Source organism: Zalophus californianus, chromosome 1 (genome assembly GCF_009762305.2).
Source record: "Zalophus californianus isolate mZalCal1 chromosome 1, mZalCal1.pri.v2, whole genome shotgun sequence".
Lineage (NCBI taxonomy): Eukaryota > Metazoa > Chordata > Mammalia > Carnivora > Otariidae > Zalophus > Zalophus californianus.
The window spans coordinates 203,209,626-203,231,963 of NC_045595.1; the positions used below are offsets into that span (position 1 = coordinate 203,209,626).

A 22,338-nucleotide genomic window follows, 5' to 3' on the forward strand; every position below is an offset into this window, starting at 1 on the left:
AATTCATAATTACCTCAGAATCAAAACAAGTCACAAGGAGAGAGAAAAATTTCCACCATATTATCCTATCCTGAAGGCATCAGTCATCTCCTACCTGGGTGAAACTAAATCAAACCATCTGTATCTTTATAATAAAATGCTACAAAAGCTAAAACATATATATATGGCTACTGACAATGACCAGAAAATATACCTAACATTTTTACTATCAATGGGGACAAAAAAGCAGGTTGATTAATCCAACAGTAGGCTATTTTGGTTATTAAAAACTAGTAACATGGATGTGTATTACAGTTACACCAAAAGAGAAAGTCTAAAAGGACATAATCTAAACCATCAGCTGTGGACTTCATTTCCTTACTGATGAAAATGTCCCCATAAACAAAATGTAAAAACATGAAACAAACTGTAAAAAACCAAATTGTGAAAACCTAGCTCATTAGCAGCTGTCTTTGAGGAGAGGAAGAACCATTTCACTGTTACGAGGATGGGTTTAGAACCAGATTTCCTGGGTTTAAATCTGAACTCTGCCACTCTGCCACTCACAGGCTGAGAGACCCGACCTCTCTGTGCCTATCACCCTCAGCCACTAAACCAGGAAAACACTGGCTCCCACCTCAGGACTGCGTGGAGGCCCGCGAAGGGGCCCACCCTCTCAGTGAAGGTGACTGTGCGACTTATCCTCAGACCCCGCCAATGGTCACAGTCTCGAGTGAAACCACGGCACCTCGCTGGGTGAGACATCTCCTACTGGGTGTCTAAGTCCACTGTTGCCCTGAGCCCTTTGCCCCAAGGACTCGTAATGAGCAGCCACTCTCTGGGTCAACAAATGTTCATCCCTAAGATGAGGTACGTAAGGTCTAAAATAAAATTCCATTACTCCATAGATTTCCCCAGGAAGTCACGTACATGTGGGATGACCGCTGAGGAACCCGCGCGGGGTTCACGAGGGCACTGCTTACCTGCCGAGGGTGCCGAGAGATGCGTCATAAAAGTTAATCCCGTGCTTGAGCGAACAGCACAGATCCATCAGGAAGGTGTGAACAAGCTCCCTCACCATGGTTTTCCCTGCATCCTCAGCAGAAGCCTACGAGGGTTTTTAGAAATTCAATGAAAATCTCAAGTTCATAAGCCTCAGTAACAACTACAGAGTAAAAACTGGACAATACCACGCACCCAATGACAACTTAGAGAACATTTTAAACACTTGGTATCATTCAAAAAAACAAAGAATAGAAACACCAATCAAGATAAAAAAAATACTCTCTTATACATGGACTCTAAAAAGACAAAATAAATTAAATGAACAATAAATTTAAGAAAGCAACAAACAAGCTCATAGATCAGAGAACAGACTGGTGGTTGCCAGAGGTAGGAGTGGGGGGTGGTGATGAAAGAAATGGATGAACTGTTTTTGTTTTGGTTTAAATAAGCTGAATTAAAAAAGAAAGTATTCCTTTTTAACGCTGAACAGACAGGGAGTTGCTGGAACAAGAAACTACAGATAACTGGACATTTTATGTCATTTCTTATTGTTTCCAAGCACTTGGCAATGAGGGTTCTCATTCCATCTTTACAGCCGCCCTGTGCATCTGGCAGGACAGAAGTGATTGCCCCATTGCACGTAAGAGCAAACTGTGGATGGCACAACTGAGGTCCGCAGTGGGTTAGCGAGCGCCGAGCAGGCCAGTATCGGCATCCCCAATATTAAAGAGACTCTCTTTACAGCCTATACTTCAGTTACAAAATCATTTTTCTAAGCTTCCCTTTGCTTTTGCGCTGTGATACTGTGAATGAATAAGAAATAAATACAGTTGACCTTTGAACAACACAGGTTTGAACTGCACAGTTCTGCTTCTGTGGATTGTTTACCACAAATACAGCACAGTCCTATAAATGTATTTTCTCTTATGATTTCCTTAATGACATTTACTCTTCTCCAGCTTACTCTAGCGTAACCAGACAGTATATAATACACCTAACATACAAAATATGGGTGAATCGACTGTTTATGTTATGGGTAAGTCTGTCAGTCAACAGTAGGCTATTAGTAGTTAAGTTTGGGGGGGGAGTCAGAAGTTGTACATGGATTTTGGATTGCACAGGGGTTGGCACCCCTAGCCCTGCCTAATTCAGGGGTCAAATGAATTTGTCTGTACCCCCGGTTCCTGGCAGAGATCTGCTAAAACCCCTGTACTTTCCTGAATGACACAGGGCTCCCAAATCCCCTGGACTGTCCTAGGTGACAGGAGCAGTTTTTATTCTAATGAGGCAACTCTTAATGGGCTCCCGGACAGCTACTGGTTGGACACCAGAACATAACCAGTGATGAGGGCATTACCTAACTCTCTGAATTTGAATGTCCTCACCTATAAAGTAGAACCATTTAAAAAAAAAAAAAAAAAAGATTTAAAAATACGCTTAAGAGGGGCAAGTTTAAACCTGTATTTTTAAACAAGCTTAAGAATGACTTAATTTCTCGTGCTCTTTTGAATAAAATTCCACTTTTGGGAGTGTTTTTATTAAGCCTCCGAGGCTTACAAAACATGTTCAAAACAAGAGGACAGAGGCAAGTCACAGAGATAAAAGGAGGTAAAACACAGGGCTCTTGAGAGGTAAATTACTGTAAAGTTCACAGGAAGTCTGAGCCTTCACTACTCTGGCCAAGTCCATGTTCAGAAACACCCTGAGGAAAATCAAAATGAGGAGGATTAAAAGGTACGCTAGCCTTGGGTCAACTCGAGCTAATTCAACACTTGAGGAACTATTACAGAATAAATTACACATGTCAGGAGGTGAGGAAATTGGGGTTTTCCTAGACACTTAGGATCCTGAAGTGAAACGAACAGGCCTTGAAATTCCAAAAGCTAGTGTGGAAAAGAACGGAAAGAAGGAAAACAGGAGGTCAATGAGAGGAGAAAAAGAGCCAAAGAGCCTAGATCAACACCATACATCTACTGGGCAAGCCTCACAGGGAGAACCAGAGTGTTACTCAGCTAAAGGGAGTGAGAGTTTTCTCTTTAGGAAAAAAAGTCTAATATAATACCTCAGAGATTAGAAAAAAACCTTGTAAAAAAATAAAATCTGAAAGATCCTATTTCATCTAAGCAGAGAATTAATAGAACCACAAGCCAAGAGAAACAGATCAAATGGGGGGAACTTTTTTTTTTTTTTTAAGGCGAGTAGATTCCTCAGCCTCCAGCTGTGAGGACCACACGCTAACAGTGAGGTCAACTCAAACCCAACAGGACTGTACCTTGACATCTTCCAGGCTCACGTCAACAATCCCATTCCAGCTGTAAAGAGCTGCTATGTGGTTCAGTAACTGCCCAGTAAAGAAACGCACCTTCTGGGTTTTGGTGATATTTTTATTGTGAACTACCTGAAAACAATAAAACAAATGAATTTCAAGGAATGTAATTTTTAAGTGTTTCTTGTATTTCCTCATTACAAAAATCATGTAGGCCTATGGCAAAATGTGTGACACACAAAAAAAAGGAAAAACATAAAAAAGCAAACTTCAGCAATCTTCGAGCCATCCTAGGGTGCGCACCGTTAGCATCCCGGCCATTTCCTTTCAGCCCTCCGCCCCGCAGCACATAATATGTACGTGTACATACCATTTGGTTTGGGTTTTTCGCCTCTCTGAGATTATACTTACAGTTTTCTGCCCACTTTTACTTATATAACATCAGCTTGGAATTCCCACATCATTAAAAACTCCTTTAGAGCCTCATTTTGGACGGCTGAGTATCACTCTAGCCAGCGAGTGACCATAATTTATTTCACCATTCCCCGGGTGGGTACAAGTGGGCTGTTTCCCATCTGGTTGTCATCGGCATCCTTGTACAGAGTCTCCCCCGCATTCCTGATTATAGGCTTGGAAACGGGGCACCATTTCTCAGTTCCCCCCAGACCCACTCCCAGAAGCTCTGGGGATGTGGCCCAGGTGTATGTGTTTCAAATTTGCTTCCTCGGTGGTTCTCAGGGAACCCCCACCACCCCCAAGTCTAGGAACATTTTTAAGACTTCTGACACATACTGCCAGACCTGCTCGAACACTTCCTCCAGAAAAGTACCCATTCAAAACATCTTTGCTAGCACTGAATATCACTGTTTTAAAAGGTCAATGCTAATTTGATAGGCAAAAAAAACCCTGTATCTCATGACTTGTATTTACTTTAATAAATCAGGGTTTCCAACCTCAGCACTACTGATACTTTGGGACAAATAACTGTTGTAGGGGACTGTCTTGTGCATTGTAGGATGCTGAGCAGCATCCCTGGCCTCTACCCACTAGATGCCAGATGTACTTCTCCAGCTATGATAACCAAAAATGTTTCCAGACACTTCTGAATGTCCCACAGTGGGGGGTGGGGGGGGCACAAAATCACTCCCAGCTGAGAACCAGTTTTAAATATACTATGCCAATTAGTTATTTTTATGTGGCCTGCCAGTTCATGGTTTTCACAGCTTTTTCTGCTGGGACGGTCATAAGATCTTTTTCTAACTGATCATTTAAGCTGCTTCTGTACGGAAGACAGCGATTCTTTCAGCCGGTTCTAAAATTTCTACAAGATGCTTGCAAAAGGCAGAATGTGCAAGGTAATTCAAAATGACATTTTGCTAGGTGTTTAAATAAGAGCAGCTGTAATTTCCAGCTCACAATTAATCCAACGGCTTCCCGTGAAATAGTGAGCCACAGCTTTTCTCCTGGTGTGATGATATGGCAGCCTTAAGAAAAGGTTTTCCATTTCCACCTACACAACAACCCATGTGCCCTAAGCCATTACAGCTCTAGGGTCTTGTCAAACTCTGGAGAAGACCAACGACAGGAACACTGAGTAAAAACATGTACCTTTGTTTTCAGCGTGGATAACAAAATATTGACAGTAGAAATCCTGTCTTCCTTTATGCCCGAGCTAAAAATGCAAGGAATAAATTCTGAAAGTAAAAGGTTCAAAGCATTAAACTCAAAAATATTTTGAACATGAGAACAGATGCAAGAACATTACTTCTTAAAATGGTACAGCACACAAGGCCATTTTCTTCCTTTTTTTTTGTTTTGTCTTTTTTCAATTATACGAGTTCACAGTAGGATAACCACTTCATGACATAGCAAATTAATACCTAAAGGTAAAACAACGACAGAACCATTAAAAAAGTTCAGAAGTTTGGTTGTTTTACTTTCCTTTTCTCACATTAGCTTAAATAAAAGTAATTCTGTATCAACCATTTGAATGTAGGGTATGATCACAATTTTGCTAAATGTCTCTCTTTGCTTAGGCTTAGTTGTATTTTAAACAATGGTCATCATTTTATTGACTGGTGGCAGAATTCGGGACGATCTGTTTGCTTTCTTTTCATACTTTTGAATCCCCAAGGAATCAGCCACCACAGCTTGATGCCATATACCGATATACTGGTGATACTGGGAAGAAACATCAAGGCAATTACAATTTCACTCGCTCCATTGGTGCTCAGTGGGCACACTGACTTTCTACAAAAGCAAATTCATTCTCAAAAAAAGAAAAATTGGAAAATACCAGACAAACCAAAAGAATGAAATCTGAAAGGATCCATGACTCCACTACCCAGAGGCTAACACTGTTAACATCTGGGCCACTAGTTAACTGTTAACCCTCTGATATATCCATATCGTGTTACATTTACCTTTTTATAAAATGGGATACTTGACAGTTTTACAACTGAGTTTATACCCAATCACATATCGTTTAAAAGGTTGATGTCAGGAAGTGTATTTCTACACCATTTTTAATAGCTGCACTCTGCCTTGTGATTAGTCCTCAGTTTGTGCAATCAATCCCTTGTTGGTGGACAGTCAGGAGTCGTCCAATTTTCAGCTAACATGAAAAAAATAGTCCCTAAGAAAACCTCTACTCACCTCCTTAATTCTCCCCTTAGGATAAATGACTAGACATGAAATGGCTGGATCAAACCTTTTTAAAGTTGTCAGGCAAATGGCCAAAATGCTTTGCCCAAACACGAACTGAAGTGCATCCCTGCCCCGTTAGTAGTATCCATGAATAACCCCAAACCACTGTCCTTTACTAAAGGCCAGATGGCGGAGATGACCCAGGGGAATTCTGCAGGACTCCTAGTCCTGGTAGCTGGCCACAAGCAGGAAAGGCACACGACGAAGGGGTCTCCTCCACGGGGCTGCTTCCCCAGTGCAACATGGCTCCCCGCACGGATCAGGGCTGACGACATACAGGGTGACCAGCACCCACACCCTGTTCTTAAATGGTCCCTAGCAGTCATCTGGAGAGAGCTCAGGTCTCCCCCACTGGGGGAGGTGAGGGACGGGCTGGAGACTTGACTGCACAGGGCCACAGGCACCACGCCGTCCCTCCAACAACTCCCAGATCTCCAGCAGGGACACGGAACTGCTCCCCACCTGCAGACGGGGCTTGATTCTGGGGGATCGTACCGAACGACTGCCATGTGCTAAGTGTGGTCTGGGCTGCCATTCTCTGTCTTACTGAAGCTGTTGATAAAATACAAGTGGCCCTAACAGCCTAAACTATGCCAAGCCTGGCTCTAGGGTGACAGCCACCAGAAGGTGGTCCGGTTGCCATTCTCTGAAGCTCTAATCGTGATATTCTGGTAACACACGGCAAAGATATTGAAGGAATTAAACTTTATTTCTTCATTACTAAAGAAGGCCAGGTAGCCAGGGCTACATATCTGTGCGGGTTCTGGAGCAGGAGTCTCTGAAGTCTGTATCCATCCTTTGTTAGGACATTGCTTAGCATTCCAGATAGCAGAGCAGGAATACCTCTGTTCATGCTGACTAGCCACCTCCAAACTGCACACATGCATCCTTCATGCTCATGCATGCAGCGGCTGCAAAAGCTGTAGAGTTTTTTCAACCTGGGAAAAATGCTTTGCGGGACACTTTCCAAAAACCAACTGCAATCAGGCTTTGCTACGAGACAAAGAGGCGCACCTACCTTTCAACTCCAGCACTTGCACTATCGTGCTGTCATCACTAGCGATCAGAAAGGAAAGGGCAAACTGGATGTAGGCCAGCCGGACATCATGCACGCCCTGGGGGGCGAAGGAGACCGCGTGTCACTTGCGTATGCACACCCCGTCGCCCGCCCCCGGAAGCAGGGACGCCGAGGCTCACACGCTCCTCCCATCCCAGTGGCACCGAGGCCTTGGGGCTTGTGCCATCAGAAGGCTGAGTCTAAAACCTGCAGTCATCTCTCTGTGGGAACATGGGGTTTTTTTCTTTGCTCTTTTCCCTCCATCTTCTGCTCTACTTTTCTTTCTCTTTCAAGCTGTTTCTAAACACAAAAGTATGGAGCGCCTGGGTGGCTCAGTCGGTTAAGTGTCTGACTCGTGAGAGCTGCGCTCAGGTCATGATCTCAGGGTCATGAGATAGAGCCCACCACTGGGCTCTGCACTGGGCGTGGAGCCTGCTTAAGATTCCCTCTCGCCCCCCTCTACCCCTCCCCCTCTCTAAAAAAAGACAAATGTCAAGAAATGGGCCAAAAGTAAAGAAAAAACCTATCAACGTGTCTCTCTGAAATACCGATTTTCATCCACTATGCTTAAAAGCAACAGCATAATGGCTCACTGCTTAATAGAGAGAAGTACAGTTGTGTCCCCTTCTGCCGTCATACACAACCATTTGTGGTTTATGGACCACTTTGGTATAGAGCAGAAGATTCTCTGCCCATCCAGATCCTATCTGCTTCACTTGCCAGTGAAATCATACACGTTTTTGAAAATCCAGAAAATCCAGAGCCAATGGAAAGACCAGTTCTGCTTCTGTTGACACCAAAGAGGTGACGTCTGGGTTTTATTAGGTATTATAAATTCACACCAGACACCAAAGCCCAGATGCTGCCATATTACAAACCCAGCATGGCCTTCCCGACTGCCATCTACAGGGTCCTGCAGGACGCGGCCATGACCCAGGATAGTGGGCATCCTCAAGGAGGGCCCACCGGCCATGACCAGTCACCAACACCTCAGGGGAAGTGGTGGGGACCAACTTTCCCTCCCAGTAATTTTCACATCCCGGTGGCCGGTCACGTGCACCGCTCATCGGCTGCACCAGCGCTAGGGTCCTCCACTGCTTCAACTGTACTCTCTTCCCTACTTTAGTTATTCCAAAGATACCTTAATTTGCTGCCAAGAACTAAGTTAATACCATGGAGAATTATTGCCCTGGATGCCTGGAAAAGATTAAGAAGTCGGCCTTCCAGATAGTTCCATTCCATTTAGTAGTGGCACTGTGGCGGTGGTGAGGAGGAGGAGGAGATCAATGTCATTTATTGAGCACTTACTATACGTCAGACACCAAGTCAAAGGCTGCACATCTGTGACTTCATTTACTCCTTATAACAACTTGAAGTGGAGATGCCTTCTATACCCATTTTACAGATGAGGAAACAGAGGTTTTTAAAAACTCATTCAAGGCCACACAGCTACTAAGTGAGTACGTCCTAGAATTACAAAGTATGAAATAACTGTACAAACATACTGCTGCACGTGCGACTTTATGTCTGACTTTAGAGAAGTGTTTTCTTCTCAGAGCTTCCAGGCCTTTTCATTTCACTTGTTCTCAAGATGCAAGGACCACACTTGGAACCGCTTAGGCCTCTACATTGAGTATTTAATTAATTGCCTTGTTTTATTAGGTGTATGTTTCTCAGGGAGAAGGGAAAGGCCACCTGACCACGCTCTGCAACATCTGGATGGAGGCCTTGCACACTGACTCTATTCATGGGTCTACACCTCCATCCATGCCCCACAGCAGTTCAGCAAGACCTCATCAGACCAATGCTGGTTTATTCCAAAAGCACTAAGAGCTCAAAACTATCCTCCCCATTCTGGGGACTACTCTGCGGACTTCCTCACAATATGGAATTTGGGTACAATGGTCACTAAAGCCTTGAAAATGAGCTGCATTTCCTCAGAGTACCAGCAACGTTTCAGTGCCTTTAAAACTCACCAATTCAATCCTGTTCAAACACCAATTATATTCAAGATGCCATAATCTCAGGCCCAGAGAGGACACAAAGATGACTAAGATGTTGTCCCTGTCCTCAGGAAGCTTAAAGTAACCACTGCTCCCATGCTATGTGGATGCCTTCTCATTGGAAGAAACATGTCAACTAATACAAGCAGTTAACTTGTTATCCTGATCTACGTATGCCTCGTGTTTCAAAAGAATGCTGGTATGATGCCAAAACTTGCCTGGGAAGACTAAATTAGGTTCTGTGCTTTGCTAGCTAGTTAGAAAGGCTCTACAAGTTTTGGGGAGGGGTTTTGTCCACTTAAGTACTGGAAGTCAGGGCCCTGGAATGCAGGTCCCAGTTACGTGCCATTCTAGACCTTTCCATCCTGCTTATACACAGCAGTTGGGACTAGATCCCCTCAAGGGTCCCCCCAGCAACGAGTCTTGAACTGACATGGAATGTAGTCCTCACCTCCTGCTATCCATCTTGGATATCGCAGCCAACCCCAGGTTTCAGGTTCCCAACACTGTGAACAAACCAAGACGCCCAAGACACAGCACCCGCCCCACTCCAAGCAGCCACGGCCACGCATCCCGCTCATCCTCCTGGCCAGACAGCTCCTCGCTGTCCCCTGGGCCTCTGCCCTCCATCTCCAGCAAGCTCCATCAAAGGCAAGAGGGTCACACGCCTACTCCTCATTCCTACCCTGTGACTTCACAGTGCTATTACCCCAGGAAGAAACCATCCTGAACTCTTTATGGCTTGTTCTGCAAAACACGGTCTAAAATAGACCAAAACATATTTGGTAGAACTGCTTTTTGGCAAATGATATGAACAGTGCTTTCTTTGGCTGGACGAAAGAGAACCATAATCCTCTCTCTTTATGAGGCTTTAATAATTCCCTCCAAAATGTTAAAACACACTTATTAAAAAAAAACAGATCTAGATATCCAACAATAACTAAATGGCATGAAAAGAAAGGTGGGGGGGGATGGTGAGAGAAAACGCTGCCGACATGAAGAAATTTAACAGACCCACCAAACACAATATGTAGCCTCTGTTTGGATCCTGATTTGAACCACGAAGTGTAAAGACACTTCAGAGATAGTGGGAAAAACTTGAGACCAAACTGGGCATCGGTGATATTAAGAGTTATGAACAGTATCACGTGCAGGGATGGTACTGTGGTTCTGTGTTTTACAAGGTTGCTTTCTGTTAGAGGTACACACTGAAATATGCATAAGGGAATATGGTTCAGATGTGGGATCCGCTATACTCGACTGTCCCCAAACAAACCAAAAACGTGGCAGAGGAGACCATGTCTGCAGCTGGAGGACGGGTTCTCTGTGCTGCTATTTTTTAACGTCCCTAACGTTCCTGTATGGGAAAAAAAATTTAATGCCTAAAAATCATTTCCCACAACAAAATATTTAAGGTACACCATAAAGTAAAAACACTTTCGTCTTGACAACATCTCCCATTTTACAGATCAAGGAGATGAAAATATAACTTGCCAAGAGGACCCTGAGGTGAGGCAGCGCGCGCACACAGCCTGCAGCCGGGGCTCAGGCAGGGGAGCCTGCGCTGGGCCTTCCCCCGTTGTGTCTTGGTGGGTGGTCCGGGGTACTGACATATTTTACTTACAGGACCGAGCTGGTTGAGGTCAAGAGAGACGGGGTGGAAATGGGAAGCGAATCTGATCACTGACAGGCTGATTGCCAAGGAAGACCAAAGAACCATGACATTTGCCCTAGTGTGCAAACAGCACGTAAATTCTTTTTATTAGAAACACATTTAAACGTCAGCAGCCATTACCCAATGAATGGAATTTGTTGACACATTCATAGTATGTAAATAACTCACGATAATAAAGAAGAGTATCCATAAGACACTAAGACCTGGAATTTTTTTCCTCAGAAGAACACCTTATTTGTCGTGCCAGGAAAACCCTCAACACTGGGCCAACCTCACAGAGCCAGAAAAGTTACCTGGTAATACTGTGATTAACCTCCAGTCTATTACCTGCCGGTGTGGAAACTCATGCATTTCCCCAAAGAGTGAGAGGCCAGGGTGCAGGAGTAAATTACGCTCCCGTGCTTCTCCACCTCGGCAGACAGGTTGGTTAACTGTCGGTGTGCTGTTTGTGCTCGGGAAGGGGGCATGGAGAAGGCAGCCCTGGCTGTTCCCGGCACGGCAGCGCCAGCAGGGAGGCCTGAGACAACCTACAGGTGGCCCATGGCACCTCTCTCCAGCTTCCGAGTCCTCCAACTTGTGCCTTCTCCTCAAGAACCTTTCTAAACCCAAGTGAAACTTCTAGAGCCACCCGGGAACTTTTTTTTAGTAACAGCTCTCCTGAAAACCATTCACACTTCCATTCTCTTTGGTACAATCCAGCACCTACTCATGACAAGACTTACTGACGGGAGACATGGGACACATTAAAAAGCCATAAATGGGGGCGCCTGGGTGGCTCAGTCGTTAAGCGTCTGCCTTTGGCTGAGGTCGTGATCCCAGGGTCCCGGGATCGAGCCCCACATCGGGCTCCCTGCTCGGCGGGAGGCCTGCTTCTCCCTCTCCCACTCCCCCTGCTTGCGCTCCCTCTCTCGCTGTGTCTCTGTCAAATAAATAAAATCTTAAAAAAAAAAAAAAAAAGCCATAAATGTCCTCTTTGATGATGTCACTGGTTTAAACTTCCGAGAGTTTTCTCCGAAGTGGACAGAATAGGAACAGGGCTGGGACGCCCCACAGGCTCCATGCCACAAGGCACACACGGGTTATTTCCTTTACTCCGTGAAGACGCTCACAGGCCAAACACCGCAATGCTGGGCCCCCAGAGAAACTGTCCTCGGATGTCCCCATCGTTCAGGCTCTGCCACGCGTTTCCGCACACATTGGCCTTCTACTTCACCCACGTGAGCACCAAGGCCAGAGAAAGGATGACAAACAAACCACTACGGCCCTCCAAAGGGAAAGGAAATACACAGGAAGTATGAAACGCTCAGAACTCCTCACCTTGGAACCCCTCTTGGTCGCCAGGGTGTACAAGGTCTTTTTATTCAAATCAAAATGGCTGCAGACATCCCTGGCGGCCTCAGGACCCTGGGTCACCATGGCGGCCATCAGGTTCAGACAGGCTCGGGCCATCCTGCACAGGGACGAAAAAATCAGGCATGTCAAGAACAGCTGAAGCACAAAGCCAGCTGCGCTCCTGGTTGTGTAGTCTGCTATCCCCCAGGCAGAAAAAGGAAGGAAAGAGACATGCAGACAAGCTTTAAAACAAAAACAAAAACAAAAAAACACAACTTAACAAAATCTCCAAATAAACCTTAAAAACTGAGTCTGAAAAGGCTCCAAGCATACAAAATATGATACAAAGAGGATGGCAGTTTCTCTCTCCAGTAAATCGCCCTGTACCCGGGAGACCCGCAGCTCATCCCCTGCAGAGGCAGGGTGCAGGGGATGACTTCTTCACGGTGCGCATCTCCAAGAGCAAGCTCTCAGCTGCCTTTCCTTTCCACAGCCACCTGGAATCCATGGTTTACTGTGCATCCACCACACTCCAGGCACCTTTCTAGGTGGAGGAAGACTGCACCTTCCAGAACAGTCAAGGCCCCCACCTGCGTGCACCTTGCACTCTAGCGGAGGGAAGCAGTCAGCAGACTGACATGGAATATTACATCAAATGTCAAGCTACACTAACAGATCTACAAACAGATACTTCTGTCCACAAGCTAATGGACAGAAAGTGACAGTGGATGGGGGGGTGGTGAAACAAGGCCTCTCAGGGATGACACTTCCACGCCACGGAGTCCTGAAGCGGAGAGGGAGGGAGGGAGAGCCAATCACGAAGAGCCACTGGGGCAGAAGGATGGGCAATGGAAAGGATGTCTGCAGTCAAAGGTTCCCACGACAGCAAGAACGGCAGGGCAGGAGTGAGAAGGACGCACATTAGGAGTCAGCGACAGCGAGGGGCTGGTCAACAGGGGTGGCAGGGGCAGAGCCACAGCCCCGATGGCCTTGGAAACCGCTCAGCTCTGCTTTGAGTGGAGGGAAGGTCAAGTGCGCTCATGGACAGCTGAACGCAGACCGAGCCCACGGCTAGTCCTGCCACAGGGCAACTTACCTGTAGCCCGAGGCATACAGGGACTCACAGATGAGCTTCATGTGATTATTCATTAGCTTTTTCACAATGTTGGTCCCCACAACATGAAAATGGGAAAGATCACTTGCTGTCCGCAATAGTATAGCCTCAAAAACTTGAAATATTAATAGCATCTGTAAAGACAGAATTGAAATGCTTACAAATCAGCTCATTTGTTTTTTCCCCTCTGTACATATGTTCCTTTTGTCTTAGCCACAGTCACTTTAAAACCTTCAACAGATCCTGAGCCAAAGGCAGGAAGGTGACAGCTTGGCAGGTGGCTCCGCAGACCCCAGGCTCTGAAATTAGTCTTGCTCCCATAGTCCAGCTAAATAGAGACTTGCTTGGGCGCCTTGGTGGCTCAGTCATTAAGCGTCTGCCTTCGGCTCATGTCATGATCCCAGGGTCCTGGGATTGAGCCCCGCATTGGGCTCCCTGCTCCACAGGAAGCCTGCTTCTCCCTCTCCCATTCCCCCTGCTTGTGTTCCCTCTCTCACTGTGTTTCTGTCAAATGGATAAATAAAATCTTAAATAATAAAAATAAAAATAAATAAATAAATAGAGGCTTGCTTGCTTACAATTACACAAAATGAAATGAAAAGAGAAATTTCTACTCATGACCAGGCCTCACTGCTTTGGGGATATTTGGGTCTACAGCCTTACAGCAATAACCCTGAGATCTCAACAGGTTCATAAATATCCCAAATTTTGAACCTCTTTGGAACCAGAAAACCAGAGTCAACTCAAGTTTGTGTCTGCAACCACGACACGTGGTTTCTACCTATTTCCTTTTTGTTAAAACAAACCACGTCAAGGGGGTGCCTGGCCGGCTCAGTCAGTAGAGCGTGCGACTCCTGATCTTGGGGCTGTAAATTCGAGGCCCATGTTGGGTTCAGAGATTACTTAAAAACAACCCATGTCAAAACCAAGTGCATTCAGATTAAGAATCTATGATCCTTCCTTCTGGTATCATTCACTAATATGAGGTTAGCGCTTTCCACTAAAATGCTGTAAAAAGTCATGGCGCAAAACTGAATGTATTCCTACAGCATAGGCACAAAGCATTGTCTTCTCTAGAAAGCTGGTAATGTGCTAGAAATTTCCATCACATTTCTCTCCATCAAGCTCAACACAATAGTGGCATATAAACTTGTCCTCCTCTTCAGCAAGCCGGGTAAGGAGTAACATACTTCACTTTCAGGTCGCTTCTCCCCACTCAGGAGCTGGAAAATCTCAGCACACTCCACAGAAATCTTTATGTACCCTTCCACAACATCATACACGTCTTCTCGAGGTAGCTTCTTGGCAATAGTGACAAATGCTTCCAAGGCTGAAATAAGAGTAATGTTCAAATGTTAACAAGGACCGTCTCCTGAGCAACAATCACAAACCACCACAGTGACAGAGGTGGATTTCCGGCAGGAGCATCCACGTGACTGGAACTGCCACTTACTGAGAGGGAGAACACAGCAGCAATGTGGAGACAGGGACATCGAGGGTTCTGACACAGTCCTTTCTCTATCTCCAGTGAGGGGGCGGGCAATAACTTTCAAAGCAACTGCTTGAGAACCCAACCCTTCTTGATGCAGTGATTCTCCCTGAAGCTGCCATCGATCTACTCCTAGGCACCCTCTGGGTCTAGAAAACATGGCATATCTAGATCTCTATATAGATCTATATACAATGGAATATTATGCAGCCTGAAAAGGGGGAAATCCTGCTTTTTGCAACATGTACGGACCTTTGAGGGCAATGAGCAAGATAAGTTAAAGAAAGACAAATACTGTATGTTCTACTTACATGGGGAACCTAAAAGAGCCAAACTCATAGAAAAAGAGACCAGAATGGTGGTTGCCAGCGGCTAGGGGGGTGGGGGAAATGGGGAAGTGTTGGTCAAAAGGTACAAACTTCCAGCTATAAGATGAGTAGGTTCTGGGGGGCCTGGCTGGCTCAGCAGGTACAGCATGTGACTCTTCATCTCGGGGTCGTGGGTTTGAGCCTCACATTGGGGGTAGAGTTTACTTTAAAAAATAATAAGATGAGTAAGTTCTGGGGATCTAATGCAGAGCATGGTGACTATAATTAACAGTACTGTATTATATACTTGAAAGTTATGCAGAGCATAAATCCTGAATGCTATCACACACCAAAAATGGTAATTATGTGAGGGGATGGACACATTAACTAAGCTTATTGTGGTCATCACTTCACAGTATATGTGTGTCCTTATCCCACTGTACACCTTAAACTTCTATCAGTTATGTCAATAATATCTCAATAAAGGTGGGCAAAAACAACACAAAAATAACAATAAGCCTTTCCTCATGCCTCGATGAAAACAACACCTGCCAATTCCACCTCCCTGATTTTTCCGTCAGGAGATCTCATCACAGGATGTTATGAGAACACATCAACAGGGAAAGAGAATCCAAGACAGAGATCAGATTCAAACACAAATGCAATACCACCTCATTCAAGGGATTACCGGTCACCCTCTGACTTCAGCTTTGCCACATCTTCCAACTACTTCTTCTGTACCCATCTCCTGTCAACCTGAGTTTCCTTGGGACACCTGTTCAAATGCAGCACCCGAATGCCAGGCAGCTCTCTGAGCAAAACCATGAATATGTACATGAACACGATCTTTTAAATAATTAAGCATGCTCTTTCTTCTGCCACAAAGGTACCTGTCCCTGTTCCTACCCCATCCTACAACTCTACTGAAAAGCCACTTCCTCTGGGGAGACTTCTCTGATCTCCCAGATTAGGTCTGAGGCTGGAAGACACCAGGTATCTCTCCTTCGGAGGACTGGTACTTAGAACTCTTCCTATGTGATTTTATTGATTGATATCTGTCTTCCCCACTTCGCTACGCATATGCCCCATAATGGCAGTGCCCATGTCTGATTTTTTACTCATCATTTTATCTCTACTTAGCAAATAATAGCCCCTGGTAAATAACGAATGAATCAATGAAATGTATAATTCTGCACTAAAACAGGTATCATCTTCATAGCACTGGCTGTCAGTTGCAGACATCAAATGTTTAAAAGCAAAATGTATGGAAGACAAATTATTACCTGGGAATATTCTGGCCATCAGCTTAATAATCTCTTTAACCTGAGAGACACTATTATTGTTTTATTTTGACAGAGCACCAGTGTCTCCCCATACTAGCATATTCAATTGCGTTTTTTTCCCCTCATAACCTACATACTTTCTAATGGATTACAAGAAGCTCTGAAGAAGGGTGATCACGCTTTTCAGAAAGTGAAATTATAGAATCTGCTCCATCTTAGTCACTAGTCTAATCCTGGTCAACTGACAAGTCCTTGTGGGGCTTCATGCGGTAGCTTATTACATGTCATCAGATCAGCCTGAGTGCTGGAGGGTCAAAGCTATTGAAAATAGCGCTGACAACCACAGAAGTAGCAAACTGCCTCACTGAGCAGCTCCGAGCTGACCCACGGTTGAGACTCGCTAAATACCGTTCGTTGTGTGAAGGTATTTGTTTCCCTAACAACTGCAATAAAGAGGTTTTAAAAACCTGCTGAGGGATGCTGCCCGGCCAAGGGAGGCGTGCAGTCGCGTGGAACTGTCACAACCGAGCAAGGTGGGCCCTCCGGCCGTCGCTGACAGCCCAGGGCAAGTAAGTGCAGCGCGCGGCCCTACAGCGGCCCCGGCCGCCCGGGACCCAGGACGCCCGAGCACCGCGGCCTCGGTTTCCCCGTCTGCAAATCGGAAGGCCCGGCTCTGTAGCTCGGGACCGAACAGCTGCAGAGGAAGGCTGAGCCTGGCACAGGGGCGCGGCCGGGACCCGCCTCGCTCGCACGTGCTCTCCGCCCCGGCCTGCCCCGCACTCACCCGGCTCGGCGCCCTGCGGGTCCCGCAGCTGAGCCTTGAAGCGCACGCCCGTGAGCTCTTCAGCGCGGGCCCGCTTGGGTGTGCCGGCGCGGGAAGCCGCGCCGTCCTGGCCGCCCGGAGCCTTCCTCTTGGGGACCCCCATGGCCGAAAGCGCAACGGCGCACCGGGATCCACACACTTGCAGACCCGGGAAACCGACGCGCGGAAACCGGTGAAGCTCCTCTGCGTGCCCCGGACCTACACGTGCGCCGGAAGGGGCGGGGCCTCACGCGGGGGGCGGGGCCCAGGACGAGGGTGCAGGGGCCGGGGCTGGCGGAAGGGGCGGGGCCTGGGGCGGAGCGAGGCCTAAAGGGAGAGCTGGAGGCCCGGAAGCGGGTTAGCTGGAGGGGAGGTGGAGGTGGCGCTGGCTCTGAGCCCCGAGTTTTCTCCTGTTTGTGGCGTCCCCGCTGGCTCGCTCGCATCTCAGGACGAGCGGACGCCCCACGGCAATCCCACCCGGCCGCAGTGAGGAGGAGCCCACCAGTCCCCGGCAGCCCTCCCGAGGGTCCTCGGCAGGTAGAGCCCCAGGGGCCTCCATTCCCCGAGGGCGCGAGCTCGGGGCGTCGCGGCTGCACACTTAGATCACTTCTTGACTTGAAGGTGCCCTGACGCTGCCAGTAGAAGAACTTGCTTGACAAGCAATGGGATTCGATGCTTTGCCTATTTGAAGCCCTGAGGGTTGGCCGGGAGGGTAGATGCCCCTGGCTAAATTCCAGGCCGTCTGGGGCGGGAGGTCCTCCCTCGAGCACCTGGGCCGAGGGTCGTGCGGGTGCCCCTAACTCTGACCCCGCCCTGTGTCACAGCCCGAACCAGATGGCTTGTCTGGTGGGGTACAGCCCCACACTGGCCTCCATCTCGGGCTTCCCCAAAATGATGGGAGGACGTGAACCCTTCTGGCCAAGCAGGTACGAGGAGACACGTAACTTCTGGAAAACCCTTCTTGGACAGTGCAGCGGCTTCCACATCTAAGTTCCCATCCTTGAAATGGAGCCAGCGGAGCCAGCCTTTCCTAGTCTCCGGGGCTGCCCTGAACTGAGAAAGTGATGCAGTGTATGAAAAACTGCTTTGACGGGAAATAAAGTCCTGTGTTTTGTAAGATGTCAATGACTTGAGAGCCACATAAAATGCTTTGCAATAAAATAGAGATTTAGATGAATGAGTAAAAACAGACTGGTCCATTTCTTAATACGACTTCATCAATACTTGGTTATGTGTTCAAATAAATCATGAACCAGCTCATTAAATGAGTAATTTGATGATTCCTGGAATTCTCCATGAGGTTGTCTCCTAGTCTGAGGTAATACTGTCTTGTGTTCTGTAAACAGATGTGTAATGAGCATCCATGGATGTGGCCTTTTGTGGCCTTTGGGATTTAGAGTCTCTAGTAGAAAAAGCCCGGGGTGTTGACCCTGAACCTCAGACCTGGCAGGACAATGGCACCTGTGGAAATGCCTATGTTGTGGGCAGTTCAGATGGAGAGATTCCTATGGCAGATTAGAGCTGATGCAGCAGTATTAAGAGACAAGGATATGCTCAAAATTCAAGCTGTAAAGGGCAATACTCCTATTAGTAGAGACAGAGACCTAACTCTAATTATCCACATTGGTTCTCTTCTGTGGTTAATTGCGAACCACCAACTTTGTTTACAATCAGGGTGGACCAAAGAGGCAGCAGGGAAAGGTAAGAAACAATCAAAAGCCCTGTATTCAGTTTCTGCCTGTGTGACCTTGGGCAAATCATCATCTCTCTTTACAAAGACTTAAAGAGGGTGAGGGAACTTGCCAGTATTACCCAGCTAATAAGTGTTGGAACCACTCATCCAATTTATCCTAACCCCAGTTACTGTCCTCAGTTTAAAAACAAAGAAACAGGTTGTCCCTGCCCATCCCAGCCTTATCCAGAGATATGTCTAATGAGGCATGGCTCAGGAGCACGGCTGGATGCTTCAGACTCAGCCTGATGCCATGAATCATTGATGCCAGTTAGCTAACCCCACTTGTTCAGATATCAGGCTTACCAAACAACTCCCAGGTAGTGACATGGCTCTCTACTATAGTAAAGGTCTGCATGGAGAGAAAGGGTGTGATTTGCCCCAAAGAACATTCTGGTCTATTGATGTTTACCACTGTTTTCATGATGTTCTAAGTTGGTATCCACTTGGGAGTCTTTGCACTTGCTGTTTCCTCTGAAACTCTACCCGGACCTCACATGACTCATACTTTCAGGTGGGCTCTTCCTATCCATGTCTCCCCTTCTTCTTATCCTCCTCTATTTTCCTTTATTGCCTTTAATTACCTACTGGTGATATTAGATATTCATTTGCTTGTCAAACTCCTTTCTTAAAATGTGCACTCTATAATGACACAAAACAAAGTTCTGTGTGCCATTTTTACCACCTAGAACAGATTTGGTACATCACACATTTCAATATATATTTGTTGAATAGGTAAATGTCTTGGTTAATGTCAGTCTATTCTAAAAGGTTTTCTCTTGGATCAAAAAGCCTCAGGATGCAGGTTTTTGAGTCTACGAGCTTATGAACTGGCCCCTGGACTGCGGTGAATTAGCCAAGGGAAGTGTCCAACTTCTAATATCCAACCAATTCACCTCTAGTCACCACACCACTGTTAAGTGTGTGTGTGTTCATCCCTGTTTCAATCTTATAAGTTTAATTTCAAATTCTGGAAAGGGGTAAAAGGAGAAACTGAATCAGAGCCCATAACAAGTTCGTATTAAAGCATGTTTATTGCAGACACTCAAGGTGAGAGGTGTACATTGCTGTACACAAGAAAAAGTTATCAAGTTGGCTTACCCTATATTATTTCATCTGGATAACAGCTTGCTAATGCAGTCACATAGAGAGGAGAAATGGAATTTCTTCATTCTGATGCAAGTTTTTATCTCTTTGGTGGTTGATGTTTTGGTGTGGCCCGTACTGAGATCAAGACAGTTCCATCATCGGCTTGCTTAGCAGTGAGCAAAATGAAGTATTCTTTCAAAGACAGTCACTATGACTCAGGTGACAGACACAGTGCCCATAGGCTAGAAAAGGTAAGTAAACCTACAGTTCCTCAATTCAAGTCAATAAAATACCAATATCCACCAATATTTGCTATGTGCATTGCATGATACAACCAGCTGTAATAGATTCAAAAAAGTGTAACACAGTATACCTACCCCCAAGGGACTCACAACATCCCTGAGAATATGACACCCCTGGCAAGCTCAATAGCAATAAAGAATTCAGCCAAGACCCCAAGATGATATGTTCTAGGGCCTTCTGGTAATTGCAAATGAATTATTTGACAAATAGACACATCGCACTAGTATGATCCAGGTTAGATCACTGGGGGCTTCTTACTGAAGTGACAGTGAAGCAGAGAGGAAAACAAGCATAAAATTTGCCTTCTTCTCTGAAGAAGAAAAGTAGAAAATGTTGCCCTCCTGTCCAATATGGAATAAAGAGCTGTAAGTGCAAGGCCCGTCTTGATAAAAATTCTGACATGGCCCTGGATGGCTCAGTCTGTTAAGCATCTGCCTTCGGCTCAGGTCATGATCTCAGGGTCCTGGGCTCCCTGCTCAGCAAGGAGTCTGCTTCTCCCTCTCCCTCTGACCCTCCTCCCTGCTTGTGCTCTCTCTGTCTCAAATAAATAAATAAAATACTAAAAAAAAACCCTGACATAGATGAAATTTGTCTTCCTGAAACTCCCAAGTCCAGTCTCTGCTCACCTACTTCTCCACACCTGCTTGCATAGCACCTTCTTGCTGCCCCCATCTTCCCAAAGCCCCAGCTGCGGCAGCTGTCCCTGAGCTCATCTCCCCGGAGAATGTCCTTCAGGAGTATTCCTTGTTGCGGCCCCCTCCCTATGCTAGTCCTCCTTCTTCTCCATCCTTTCTCCATAACCTGTTCCCTTGCAAAAGTATTTTTAGCCAGCCACCAGGAAATAGAGAAATCTGATAAATTCACCGTTCAATTTTGGAGAATAATAGTGATTTATAGCCAACCCGTGAAAATATTTTTGTACTTTAAAAGAGGACACTCAGAGATCACAACCCCCAAGATGAATTTCTAGGAGTTGTGACATCGAATGGGAATGGGAGCGAGGGTGGTGGGAAATGAGGAGGGCATGGACCGGGACGAGAGGAGCTTCTGAACATCGTGCGTGAATCTGTGTGTGAATTCCAGCCCTTATCCCGCATGTTACATTTTACATTTGGGAGGCATGACTCAATTTTTAAAAATATACTTCTAAATCCATTCAGGAAGTATGTACTGGTCCTGCTAGGACAATACCTACAAGAGTCATGTCCTCAATAAATACGTATTATGTTGGTGATGAGGGTCTTAGACCAGACCACTCAAAATACTAGGTTATTGAATTGACAGCCCTATTCTTTGAACAGCAAAATGTTCCATACCTAGTTTAGACAGTAAAATATCAGATGATAAATTTCAAGGATATTATGGAAACCAGCCTACCATCTTATCATTGCACAGAAATGTGAGAAAATATAGAAAATTTGAGTAACAAACTATTCAAATGGATAGACAGTAATAGAACTTTATACCTACAGAGAACATATGTTCTTTTGAAATAGTATGAAAGTGATAAAAATTGACCACATTCTAGGCCAAAAAGGAGGCCCCAATAAATTAAAAAAAAAAATCAACATTTACAGACCATGTTCTCTGACCACCAAGCAATAAAATTTAACCTTGATAATGAGGATAGGTTTTTTCAAATCCCATAAGTCTGGGACGGGGGGAAAACTTTTACAAGCTTTCCAAGTAATCCTTGGAAAGCATATGAAAAGTTATGAAAGATTTGGAATGCAGCAAAATGAAGACTTTATTTATTTGTTTATTTATTGTTGAAGATTTTATTTATTCGTTAGAGAGAGAGAAAGAGAATGAGCAGGGGGAGAGGCAGGGGCAGAGGGAGAAGCAGGCTCCCCACTGAGCCAGGAGCCCGCCGTGGGGCTCGATCCCAGGACCCTGGGACCATGACCTGAGCCAAAGGTGGATGTTTAGCCATCTGAGCCACACAGGCACACCAAAACGAACACTTTATATAGCAAAATCTGTGGAGGCATAGTACTAGGTGGAAAATTTATAGCTTAAAATACTTTTATCAGAAATCAAGAAAAATTGAAAACAAATGAGCTAATAAAGCATGTTCAAATCAAGAACTTGAAAAAGGTACAACAGAAACAACACAAAGAAATAAGAAGGAAAAAGACAAGGAGGGAAATCAATTACAAAGAGAATGAAAAAACAACAGTAAAAAAAGGGGCGTG

The 22,338-nt window shown here is 45.7% G+C and overlaps 1 protein-coding gene across 2 annotated transcripts in view; it reads right to left on the minus strand.

The window, feature by feature from the left end:
* Nucleotides 1–17,243, minus strand: part of URB1 (URB1 ribosome biogenesis homolog) — a 64,606-nt gene extending 47,363 nt beyond the window's left edge. The window contains exons 1-8 of one of the 2 annotated variants that reach the window (XM_027585852.2): nucleotides 17,002–17,243; nucleotides 14,328–14,467; nucleotides 13,120–13,271; nucleotides 12,009–12,141; nucleotides 6,975–7,071; nucleotides 4,859–4,944; nucleotides 3,257–3,382; nucleotides 963–1,087 (exon numbers count right to left, since the gene is read on the minus strand). In XM_027585852.2, the coding sequence (XP_027441653.2) occupies nucleotides 963–1,087; nucleotides 3,257–3,382; nucleotides 4,859–4,944; nucleotides 6,975–7,071; nucleotides 12,009–12,141; nucleotides 13,120–13,271; nucleotides 14,328–14,467; nucleotides 17,002–17,143 (1,001 nt within the window). In that variant the 5' untranslated portion in view covers nucleotides 17,144–17,243. The remainder of the gene's footprint in view (nucleotides 1–962; nucleotides 1,088–3,256; nucleotides 3,383–4,858; nucleotides 4,945–6,974; nucleotides 7,072–12,008; nucleotides 12,142–13,119; nucleotides 13,272–14,327; nucleotides 14,468–17,001) is intronic. The other variant, XM_027585851.2, reaches the window with a different exon arrangement.
* Between the last annotated feature and the right edge of the window lie 5,095 nt (nucleotides 17,244–22,338).